At 35.3% G+C, this 12,923-nt stretch overlaps 1 protein-coding gene and 1 long non-coding RNA gene across 3 annotated transcripts in view; both read left to right on the forward strand.

Annotated features, from left to right (window-relative positions):
* AKAIN1 (A-kinase anchor inhibitor 1) overlaps nucleotides 1–12,923 on the forward strand; it is an 84,437-nt gene that overhangs the window by 1,080 nt on the left and 70,434 nt on the right. For both annotated transcript variants that reach the window (XM_072828876.1, XM_072828875.1), the window contains exon 2: nucleotides 10,241–10,298. In XM_072828876.1, coding sequence (XP_072684977.1) covers nucleotides 10,244–10,298 — 55 coding nt within the window. In that variant the 5' untranslated portion in view covers nucleotides 10,241–10,243. The remainder of the gene's footprint in view (nucleotides 1–10,240; nucleotides 10,299–12,923) is intronic.
* Nucleotides 10,316–11,392, forward strand: LOC140634990 (uncharacterized). The gene is made up of 2 exons (XR_012032321.1): nucleotides 10,316–10,816; nucleotides 11,331–11,392. It is a non-coding gene; the product is annotated as an uncharacterized lncRNA (long non-coding RNA).

The following is a 12,923-nucleotide window of genomic DNA, read 5'->3' on the forward strand; positions in this document are numbered from 1 at the left end:
TGCAACGAAAAAGTTATCTATGGGTAGTAAAGGCTCTGTATGTCTTTATTATGGAAAATTTTTATGCCTCTCTTGAAAGTGATTTTATTAAAAGCAATAAAATTTGTTAAAGTGAAAAAAAAATTATGGAAATATGGAAGAAATGCTTTCGATTTTCAACATGCTAGTTATGTAAAGGGAATTTTGGAAACCATAAAGGATGGATATGGAGCTTAGACTGCATTTCACATCTCAGGCGTAATCTGAAGAACATGTAGTGTTCTTGTAATCTTTTATAGCTAGAAATTGATTTTTTGTTGTTGCTGAGGAAAAGATACCGTCATCATATTCACTTTATCTAAAAAAGGAAAACCATTTATTGAGCCAGTGTAATTTATTGAATTTCTCTGGAGCTACAGATAGTAACAAAATGTCATTTAAAGTTTCAGAACCAAAATGAACTCTTTACTTTGGCCTCAATGTGAGATTTATGAACACAAATACAAGACTGGGCAATCATGCTGAACATACTCAGGATGTGCCCGCTATTAACAATGAAAGCTACGTGTATTTTCTTTTGCAAATAACATACATTACAAAACACATTTAAAAAACCTACATTGCCAGACACATGATAGATGCTTCATAAATATGTAATATATATTTTTAAGTTATTAAACCTGATAATAAACATTCTTGAGTCTATGACTCAAGATTAAGACTTAAATTGTGGAATTTCTGTGTGGTATTTCCCTATTCTATCTTTCCTGAGCTAACCAGTATCCTGAAGTTTGTTAATCACCCCCTGACTTTTAAAAACATATAGTTTGGGACGCCCAGGTGGCTCAGTGGTTGAGCGTCTGCCTTTGGCTCAGGGCGTGATCCTGGAATCCTGAGATCGAGTCCCACATCGGGCTTCCTGTGAGGAGCCTGCTTCTCCCTCTGCCTGCGTCTCTCCCCCTCTGTGTCTCTGTCTCATGAATAAATAAATAGAATCTTAAAAAAAACAAACAAACAAACATGGTTTTATATTTATCTGTCTATACCTATAGGTCTATTTGCTTATTATTGCTTATTTCAGGGCCTTTTGAAAATAGTATCAGCCTGCTTTAGATTTCTGTAACTTGTTTCACTTATTCAAAATTATGTTTCTAAAATTGCTTCAAATTGTGTCATTCATGCAGCATTAGTTTCTTTTTATTGCTGTGAAATATACCACTGTGCAAATACACCATAGTTCATGTGTGCATTTTCCTGATACTGGATGTTTGAATTGTCTCTAGCTCTTTGCTATTATAAATGATGACATGATTTTTCTTGCATGTATCTCCCGGCCCATGCGTTAAGAATTGTTTTAGGGTTACATTTAGGTTTGGGAGTGGAGTTGCTGTATTAGAGGGCATGTGGATATTAAATTTTACATGATAATGCTACTACATTGTCTTTTAAAATGTACCCATTATACTTTCACCAGCACTTGGTATTTTCTGTTGTCTTCCATTTGCCACTCTAGTAGGAGTAAAATTATGCCTAATTGGTTCTTTTAATTTGCATTGTTTATGTTTTTAAAATATGTTTGAGTAACTTTTCATGTATTTTTTGACCATTTGTATTTCTTTCTCTCTTTTGTAAGATTTTATTTATTTATTTGACAGAGAGAGAGCCAGAGAGCACAAACAGGGGGAATAGCAAAGGGAGAGGGAGAAGCAGGTTCCTTGCTGAGCAAGGAGCCCAACATGGGGCTGATCCCAGGACCCTGGGATCATTACCCGAGTTGAAGGCAGACACTTAACTGACTGGGCCACTCAGGCGCCCCAACCATTTGTTTCTTATTGTGTGCCATGTTTGTTTATGCATTTTAGTCATTTGTGGGAGGTTTTCCTCCCTTCCTTTCTTGCTAAGTATAATTGACAACAAATCTTATTAGTTTCAGGTATACATCACAGTGATTTGTTATTTTTATACATCATGTGATGATCCCCATGATCTATCACTATCCAAAGTTATTTTAATACTACTGTCTATATTCCCAATGCTACATATTATATCCCCAAGATTATTTTTTAACTGGAAGTTTGCACATCTTAATTCCCTGTACCTATTTTGCCCAACCCCTAAACCTTCCCCACTCTGTGGTAATCAATTTGTTTCCCATATTATGAGTCTGTTTCTGTTTTGTTTTTTTAGAATCCATATATGGGTGAAATCATGTGGTATTTTTTTTTCTCTTTATTACTGATTGACTTACCATAGTTCCCTCAGATTTCATTCTTTTTTTGTGACTAATACACTATTGTGTGTATGTGAATCTATGGATTCATCTATGGATGGACACTTAGATTGCTTCCATATCTTGACTGTTGTAAATGGTGCTGCAGTGAACATAGGGGTGCATATATCTCTTCAAATTGATGTTGATAAATACCCAGAAGTGGGATAGCTAGATTGGTAGTTCTATTTTTAATTTTTTTAAAAGATCTTATTTATTTATTCATGATAGACATACAGACAGAGAGAGGCAGAGACACAGGCAGAGGGAGATGCAGGTTCCATGCCGGGAGCCCGACACAGGACTCAATCCGGGACTCCAGGATCAGGCCCTGGGCCAAAGGCAGGCGCCAAACCGCTGAGCCACCCAGGGATCCCCTATTTTTAATTTTTAAAGGAATCTCCATACTGTTATTTTTTTTAAAGCAGCTGCACATTTTACATTCCTATCAATAGTGATCAGTAGTTCTTTTTTCTCCACATCCTCATCAACATTTGTTATTTTTTGTTTTTGATAATAGCCAATCTGAAAGATAACAGGTGCTATCTCATTGAGATTTTGATTTATACTTCCCTGATGATTAGTGATGTTGAACATCTTTTCAAGGGCCTGTTGGCCACCTGGACGTCTTCCTTCAAAAAATTTTTATTCAAGTTCTCTGCCCGTTTTTAAATCAGATTGTTATTGATATGAGGTTGTGTAAGTTCTTAATGTATTTGGATAGTAACCCTTATCTGATGAATGATTTGCAAATATCTTCTCACATTCCTTAAGCTCCCTTTTTGTTTTGTTGATTGTTTCCTGTGCTTGCAAAGCCTTTTTATTTTGGTGTAGTCTCAATTGTTTATTTTTGCTTTTGTTTCCCTTGTGTGAAGGATAGATCCATAAATATGCTGGTAAAATCAATGTGTAAGAGTTGCTGCTTATGTTTTCTTTTAGGAGTTTTATGGTTTCACCTCTCCCATGTAGGTCTTTAATCCATTTTGAGTTGATTTTTGTGTATGGTGTAAGATAGTGGTCCAGTTTCACTCTTTTGCATGATGCTGTCCAGTTTTCCAGCACCTTTGTTGAAGAGACTGTTTTCTTCCCATTGTGTATTCTTGCCTTCTTTGTCATAGATTAGTCAACCCTATGAATGCGGGTTTATTTCTGGACTTTCTATTCTGTTCCATATTCTATATGTTTATTTTTGTGCCAATACCATACTGTTTTGATTTTTATAGCTTTGTAGTATATCTTGAAATTTGGGATTCTGATACTTCCAGATTTGTTCTTTCTCAAGATTGCTTTGGTTATTCAAGGTCTTTTGTAGTTGCATACAAATTTCAGGTTTCTGGGCAGCCTAGGTGACTCAGTGGTTTAGCACCTGCCTTTGGCGGGGCATGTCCTGGAGACCCGGGACCGAGTCCCACATTAGGTTCCCTGCATGGAGCCTGCTTCTCCCTCTGCCTGTGTCTCTGCCTCTCTCTCTCTCTCTCTCTCTCTGTGTGTGTGTCTTTCATGAATGGATGAATAAAATCTTAAAAAAAAAATTCAGGATTCTTTTTCTAGTTCTGTGAAAAATGCTATTCATATTTTGATAGGGATTGCATTGAACCTGTAGATTGCTTTGGGTAGTATGGACATTTTAACAGTATCAATTCTTCCAATCCATGAGCATGGTAGATCTTTCCATTTGTTACTGTTGTCTTCAGTTTTTTTCATCAGTGTCTTATAGTTATCAGAGTATAGGTTTTTCACCTTCTTGGTTAAATTTATTCTTAGATGTTTAATTATTTTTGGTGCAGTTGTAAATGGGATTGTTATAATTCCTCTTTCTGCTACTTTGTTATTCATGTATAGAAATGAAATAGATTTCTGTATATTAATTTTGTATAGTGCAACTTTACTAAACTCATCCATTAGTCTACTAGTTTTTTGGTGGAGTCATTAGGGTTTTCTATGTATAGTATCATGCTATCTGGATATAGTGACAGTTTTACTTCTTCCTTACCAATTTGGAGAACTTTTTTTTTTTTTCTTGTCTGATTGCTGTAGCTAGGACTTCTAGTATTATGATGGATAAAAGTGGTAAGAGTGGACAGCCTTGTCTTGTTCCTGACCTGAGAGGAAAAGCTATAAGTTTTTCACCATTAAGTATGTTGTTAGCTGTAGGTTTTTATATGTAGCCATTATTGTGTTATGTTTCCTCTAAGCCTACTTTGCTGTGTGTTTTTATTATGAATGGATGTTGTATTTGTCAAATTATTTTTCTGCATTTCTTGAGATGATCATATGGTCTTTATCCTTCCCATTGTTAATGTCATGTACCACATTGTTAGATTCACAAATATTGATACACCCTGCATCCCTGGAATAAATCGTACTTGGTCATGGTGAATGATCAAGTGTATTGTTGAACTCACTTGGTGATTTAATATATTGTTGATTTTGGTTTGCTGATATTTTGTTGAGGATTCTTACATTCATGTTCATTGGGGGTATGATTGTATTTTTTGTTTCTAGAAGTTTATTTAGTTATTTTTAATATGTCTATTTTGATAGTCTGGATGTTTTGGATATATAGGTATAACAGTTAATAATCCTTTATTTCCTGGCTCACGTCACAGTTGTTAAATGGTAGAGCCCAGAGTTAAATTCACGTCTAACTACAAAATCTATTTCTTTTAATTATACCAGTGTTTTCTACTCTTCAGTATATGAATAGATCTTTATTAATGTGCATTAATATGTTTAAAGTCCTTAAAACAGTGTTATCAAATAATGTGTTCAATAAATGCTAGCTATTATTTTTAACATTTTTTCTTAAATGAACTTACCTTTTCAAATTTCTTTACTTTAGTCTTATGCCAAGTAGTACTATTTGTGACATTATCGTTTTGATATCTAATACATTTATTTTAATACAGTTTAAGGAACATACCTATTAAAATATTTATCCATATGTGCTTCAAATATCTTTTGTACCATCAATGTTATCAGTACCACACCGAAGAAAACACAAAAGCTTCTCAATAAACTCTTTCTGAATTAATATTTCTTTAATTCTGTTGTTAAACTAAAGAATAGTTAGATGAGCTAAATGCTCATTTGAAGTCCATTTACCTCCTGTCTGTGTGACTTTGGGCAATTTAATCTCTCTGTACCTCAGTTTTTCTTCTTTAAATTGAAGATAATTTTGGCTATAATTACATTTTTTTTTTAAAATAATTACATTTAAAGGAAGTATTGTATATATAACTTTTTGACATAATGCTTGATACATAGTAAGGACTCATGACTATTAAATAGCATTATGACCTTATTTTAAAGTTGTCCGAGGAGAAATTATAACACTTCAGAAACTGAGCATTTGAACAATCCTTCTGGAAGCTAATAATTTATATACAGGGTATTATTTTAAGGATCTCTCTCTTTTTATGCATAATCTTAAAAATTATGGTGAAATTCACATGTGATAAGATTAACCACTTTAAAGTGAACTATTTAGTGCCATTTCGTACAGTCATGATGCTGTGCATTTTCATCGCTCCAAAAGGAAACCCTGTACCCATTAAGAAGTTGCTCTGCATTTTTTCCTTCTCCTGCCCCTGGTAACTACCAGTTTGTGTTCTGTCTGTATGAATTTTTCTCTTCTGTATATTTCCTATAAATGGAATCATACAATATGTGGACTTTTGTGTTTAGCTTCTTTCATTTAGTAATCTGTTTTCAAGTTTTAGAAAGTGTAGCATATATCAGTACTTCATTCTTTATTATGATTGAATAATATTCCATTGTAAAGTATAAACCACAATTTGTTTATCCATTCTTATATTGATGGACATTTGTACTATTTCTACATTTTGGCTATTGTGAATAGTATTGCTTTGAACCTGTGTGTATGTGTACTTGTTTGAGTACCTACTTTTCAATTCTTTTGGGTATTAACCTAGGAGTGAAATTGCTAGGTCCATGGTAAACCTATGTTTGACTTTTTGAGAAACTGCCAAACGATTTTACACAGTGGTTGAACCATTTTACACTCCCACTAGCAATGTACAAGGGTCTTTCTACACATCTTTACCAACACTTGTTATTTTTCATTAAGAATAAAATATAGTTATTCTAGGGAGTACATATTCAAGTGATACATGATTGTGATTTTGATTTGCATTTCCCTAGTGACTAATGATGTTGAACATATTCTCATGTATGTGAATATTGGCAATTTAAATGTTGTCTTAGAGAGATGACTCAGATTCTATTCAGATTCTTTGCCCATTTTCCAATTGGCTTTTCTTTTTGTTGTTGAGTTATAAGAATTCTTTAGATGTTGAAGATACTAGGCTTTTTGTCAGATATATGATTTGCAAATGTTTTTCCCATTCTGTAGGTTATTTTTTCACTTTCTTGCTAATGTCCTATGCATAAAAGTTTTTAATTTTGATGAAATCCAATTTATCCATTCTTTTGTTATTGTTGCTTGTGTGATATCAACAACCCACTGCCAAATCTAACATCATGAAGACTTAGCCTTGTTTTCTTCTAAAAGTTTTATGGTTTTAGTTCTTGTACTTAGGTTGTTCATACATTTTGAGTTAATTTTTGTATATTGTATGATATAAGGGTCCAACTTCATTTTGCGTGTGTATCCAGTTGTCTCAGCATCATTTGTTGAAGAGATTATTCTTTCCATGTTGAATGGTGTTAGCAAACTTACAGAAAATCAGTTGGCCAAGAATGTATAGGTTTATTTCTGGACTCTTAATATTATTCCATTCATCCTGTATGTCTGTCTGTGTGCCAGCACCACACTTTTTGATTACCGTAGGTTTGTAGTAACTTTTGAAATCAAGAAGTGTAAATTCTTCAACTTTATTCTGCTTTTTAAATACTGTTTCACCTATTTGTGGCCTCTTAAAACTCCATAGGAATTTGATTTTTGGCTTTTGTAGTTCTTCAAGAGTAGCTATTGGAATTTTGACAAAGTGCATTGAATATGTAGATCGCTTTGGGTGATCATCTTAAAAATATTAACTATTCCCATTCAGAACAAGGGGTAGCTTTCCATTTATTTAGATTTCTTCATTTTCTTTTAGCAACATTTTGTAGTTTTTAGTGTACTGCATGCTTGATTAAACTTATTTCTAGGTAGTTTTGGATGTTATTGTAAATGGAATTTTTTTCTCAAATTTTTTTGTTTATTCATTGCTGGTGTTTGGAAATACATCTGATTCTTGTATCCTTTAATTGCTAATTGATAAGTTGTAGTAGTTTTTCTGTGGATTCTTTGGAGTTTCTATATGTAGTCTTATGTCATCTGTAAATACAGATCGTTTTACTTTTTATGCTTTTGTTTCTTTTTCTTGCCTATTTCTCTGGCTAGAACTTCCAGTATAATGCTTCAGAAGTGCTGAAATTAGGCATCCTTATCTTGCCCTGATATTTGGGTGAAAACTTTAGTCTTTCACTATTAAATGTGATGATCATTGTGGGTTTTCCATATGTGTCCTTTATCAGCTTAAGACGTTTCCTTGTTTTCCTACTCTATTAAGTGTTTTTTATAATCATTAAAAAGGGTTGGGTTTTGTCAAATGCTTTTTCTGCATCAATTGAGATGATCATGTGTTTTTTCCCTTCATTATATTAATGTGGTATATATAGCATTGCTTTTCACCTATTAAATCACCCATGCATTCCTGAGATACATCCATTCTTTTACTACGCTGCTGGATTTAGTTTGGTAGTATTTTTTTCCTGAGGATCTATATATGTATATTCATAGGGAACATTTCTTGAGGTATCTTTGGTAATAGGGTAAAATTGGCCTCATAGAATAAATTGGGAGTGCTCTCTTCTGTTCCTTTGGAAGAGTTTGAAGAGTATTGGTTTTAATTGTTTTTTTGTTTTTAATGTTTGGTAGCATTCACAAGTGAAGCCATTTGGTCCTGGACTTTCCTGTGTTGGGAGATTTTCTTCCTTTTTTCCTTTTTCTTTTTAAGTCACTTATTTAATTTCTCCTATTCCTCCTGAGCCAGTTTTGGTAATTATGTGTTTCTAGGACTTTGTCCATTTCATCTAGGTTATCTAGTTTAATTGGTGGACAATTATTTATAGTATTTTATTTTAAAAAAAATTTCTGGGGATCCCTGGGTGGCGCAGCGGTTTGGCGCCTGCCTTTGGCCCAGGGCGCAATCCTGGAGACCCGGGATCGAATCCCACGTTGGGCTCCCGGTGCATGGAGCCTGCTTCTCCCTCTGCCTATGTCTTTGCCTCTCTCTCTCTCTCTCTGTGTGACTATCATAAATAAATAAAAATTAAAAAAAAAAATTTCTGGAGAGTTGGTTGTAATGTCCCCATTGTAATTTCTGATTTTAGTTATTTGCATCTTCTCCTTTTTCTTTCTCGTCTAGCTAAAGTTTGTCAGTTTTATTGATTTTTCCCCCTTAAGAACAAACCTTTCGTTTTATTGATTCTCTTGTTGTTTCTATTCTCAATATCATTTATCTCTGCTCTAATCTTCATTATTTCCTTCCTTTTGTTAGCTTTGGGTTTAATTTGCTCTTCTTTATCTAGTTTCTTAAAGTGTGTTATGGACTGAACTGTGTCCCTCCCAAATTGATACGTTGAATCCCTAACCCCTCAATGTGGCTGTATTTGAAGATTAGGCTTTAGGGAGGTGACTAAGCTTAAATGAGATCATAAATATTTTTCTGTTTCTTTGGAGCACCCTGACTAATACATTCTCCTTTTGTTTATTTCCAAATCTTCAATCAAGAGTATATTCATGGATATATTCTTACAGAAAATATCTTTCAAGTGTTTCCCACCAAAAAAATTCCTCAACAAATAAGAACAAGGACAATAATTTCTTTTATGAGTGTGTGGTTCTGCCACCTTCTCAAGATGTTTTAAAAGGCTTAAGAGAAATACATTGAATGGCACTACATGGCTACTTTAGACAGCAACAATGTTTGAGTAGAGGATGTTAAATATATAGAAAGGGACTTTACCCGTATTTTAACCTCTATCTATATTTTAGGCTAGACTCTTCCGTGGCTTTAGTAGCTTGGAGTCTTGAGGTGGGGTTGAAGTAGGGTAGGATCATTTCTTCACTATCCTGATGGTGTGTGGGAAAATTGGACTAGCAAGTTCAAAATCTGGAGGGCAAGCTAGCAGGCTGAAGATTCAGGTATGAATTGATGGTGTAGTTCTGAGTCTAAAGGCTTAAAGCTCTGGTGGGATTTCTATGTTGTAGTCTGGAGGCATAATTCTTTCTTTGGCAAACCTTAGACTTTGCTCTTAAGATCTTTAGCCAATTGAATGAGGCCTACCCACATCATGGAGGGTAATCTGTTCACCTTAAAGTCAACTGATTTTCGATGTTGATCACATCAAAAAAATACCTTCACAGCAACTGGTGTTTGACTAAATAACATTCACCATAGTTTTGCCAACTTGACACATAGAATCATCTGTGTAGAAATATGGTCATTTTAATGGCACTTGAGTGGCTCAGTTAAGAGTCTGACCCTTTTTTTTTTTTTTTAAGATTTTATTTATTTATTCATGAGAGACACAGAGAGACAGAGAGACAGAGAGGCAGAGACACAGGCAGAGGGAGAAGCAGGCTCCCTCCCTACAAGGAGCCCGATGGGGGACTTGATCTCGAGTCTCCAGGATCACGCCTGAAGATGGCGCTAAACCGCTGAGCCACCCAGGCTGCCCAAGTGTCTGACTCTTGATCACATCTCGGGTCTTGATCTCAGGGTCATGAGTTCAAGCCTTGCGTTGGGCTCCACACTGAGTGTGGAGCCTACTTAAAAAAAAAAAAAAAAGAAATTTGGTCTTTTTAGAATAATATTTGAAGTTAGAAGAGATGGCTTAAACGAAAGTGGGAATTTATGAGAACTCATCTGAAAGTTGGTTTTATTTGACTTGTACTTTTATTAGAAGACAATTAAAGGGCACCTGCATGGTCAGTTGATTAAATGTCTGACTTTGGCACAGGTCATGGTCTCGGAGTCATGGGATAGAGCCCCACGTCTGACTCTGCACTCTCCACTCAGTGAGTAATCTGCTTATCACTCTCCCTCTGCCCCTCCCCCTGCTTGTGCTCTCTCTGTCCCTCTCTCTAATAAATAAGTAAAAAAATCTTTTTTTTTTTTTTTTAAAAGACAAGTTAAATCCGAAATATTTCAAAATGGCCACTTCCTTTAGGGAAGTAAATGCATAACTGTGCCCCTATCTGATGGGGAGTTAATCAGCATATATTTGAAAGCCATTATGACAAAGGCTGCTGCAACTATCAAATAAATGATTGTTTCTGCTGTCCAGGATGCACCTTTTATCACTTGCTCACTCTCTTTGGGGGACCATTGACAGTGACTCAGACTGAGTCAGGAAGCAAGATGTCCACTGATGTCACATTAAAAAGACTGGTGAGACTTACAAACTACAGGGGCTTGATGAATAGATAATGAAATAGCATTTTTAAATGGGTACGCTTTTCTTGCAGATATCCTTGGAAGACAGTTATTCTGTTTCCTGGAATAGGCTTTGTTTTGACATGGGCCCCATAGTAAGGTAACAGTCCCTTTTGATCATTTGTCAGCATGTCTGGAGCTCCAGCTGCATTCAACCTTATGGATTTGTTAGGGGCATCAAATGAATAATGCATGTGAAAGCATTTTGAAAGAGATCAAACATTAGAAAGTTGATGACAGGATAGGCAAGGTCTGAACCAAAGAACTTATATAAGACGTGTCAGAATTCATCAGGGGCCACTTGTTGGTTTCAAAGCTTTTACAGTATTTAAGTTAATTTTGGCATTTTAGGCAGGAGGAATGGTTTCATTGGATTTTAGAACTTATGGTTAAGGAAGCAAAGCATTAAGGAATTCATTGAATTCAATCTTTTAATAGCAGAGGCAGTAATATGGCTTATGGGACTATCAGTTTAACAAGTCTAAGTCTTCCTTAGAAAGACAGAATTTTAAGAGCAACTATTTTGGTTTATTGTATAAAGTAAAAATCAAAAAAATTTTGAGAAGGTATTCTCTTCTAATCCCCTTTTTTTTTCTGCATTCCTGTACATTCAGATATTCCTCATCCTGTTGCCATATTGGATTATGTAAAAATTAAAGATGAAGATTATGCCTGTGAATTTCTGAATCTTTTATGACTGGTACATGGTACATACTAAATAAATTGTTACTGTTCAGTCATGAAACAGGTTGTATGACACATGAGATAAAGTTAATGAGGATGGTTGGCTTAAGATGGGAGAAAGTTGTGATGAAAGTATTAGACATATACATGCAAATAATACCATTATTTATTTATGGAAAAAAATTTATGATTGCCAGTTATGTGTCCGAATTGTCCTAGATGCTAGAGTCACAACAATGAATAGAAATAGCTAAGATTGCTGCTATTCTGGAGTTCATGATCTATGACTAAAGAAAACTGGGGCAAGCATACTGAAAGAAAATTAGCATTGAGAGAGCACACGACAAGGCACCCAACTTCCACTGTGGAGTCAGGGAAGCAGTCCTTGAAGAAAAGGAATTTAAGTTGAGATCTGAAGTATATGAAAGTATTAATAAAATGGAAAGGAGGGAAGGGTGGACTTTCACAGAGGCAATAGGCCAAGTCTCTGTTAGAATAAGTATGGTATGTTTGAAGATTCAAAAAATCCTAGCATATCTAAAGCACAGAGAGTGATGGGGGAGCAGTACAAGGTAGGGGTGGGGGGGAAAGGCAGGAACTAGGCAGTGGGCCATGTTGCAAATTTTGGTCTTCATTCTAGGAACAATAGAAAGCCACTGAAGTTTTAATTAATGGGGGATATGGTTACTTATTTGTTTTGAAAAGATGACTGATTACAGTTGGGATCAGAGCAGATGTGGGGAGACCAGTTAAAAGGCTATTGCAGTTGTCTCGGCAAGGGATGAAGGTAGCTTGGATTAAGAGAGTAGTAACAAAGAGGAGAGAAATGGGTAGCTTTGGGAGTTCTGTAGACAAGATGTAGTAATATATTGCATACAGTGCAGGAACACCTTCACAGTTTCATTTACTAAGTTAGGGAATATTGGAAGAGCATAATAATTTCATTTCAGACATGCGGAGCCTGTCATTACCAATAACTATAACACACTCCCTAATTACCAGTTTCAACCACCCTTTTACACCAGTTCCTAATGTTTCCTGTTCACTCTAATTCCCCTACTCCAATGTTGCTTTTCCCATCAGAATCTATAATCCACTGATCACTCACTGTTTCCTGCTTCTCACTTCTTTTGTGATCTTATTGAGCACTTGATTCAATTTATATTCCTTCCATTACAGCATTATAATCACTCTTTCACATACATTTATGCTTGATTCCCTTGACTTTCTCTTGCTGCATTCTATCTTCTTGGAGAAAACACAACCCTATTTACTTTCAATTCCCCCTCTGCTCCTCACCTACCCTTGTGCTAGAGAAAAACTCAAAAAGCGTGCTGAATGGGCTCAATGTATGTGATTACTAACATCAAATGTGGCCATGATACTGCTTGGAAATCATACTGGCTTTCACTAAATACTCAGTCTCCATTTCTTCTTGATGACTGTTTCATACTGATCACACCTCAAATCATTCTTCTATAGTCCTCACTCTAAACTGAGGAGCTTGTGTCCATTGCATTGAG

Source organism: Canis lupus, chromosome 6, assembly GCF_048164855.1.
Source record: "Canis lupus baileyi chromosome 6, mCanLup2.hap1, whole genome shotgun sequence".
In the NCBI taxonomy this organism is placed as follows: domain Eukaryota; kingdom Metazoa; phylum Chordata; class Mammalia; order Carnivora; family Canidae; genus Canis; species Canis lupus.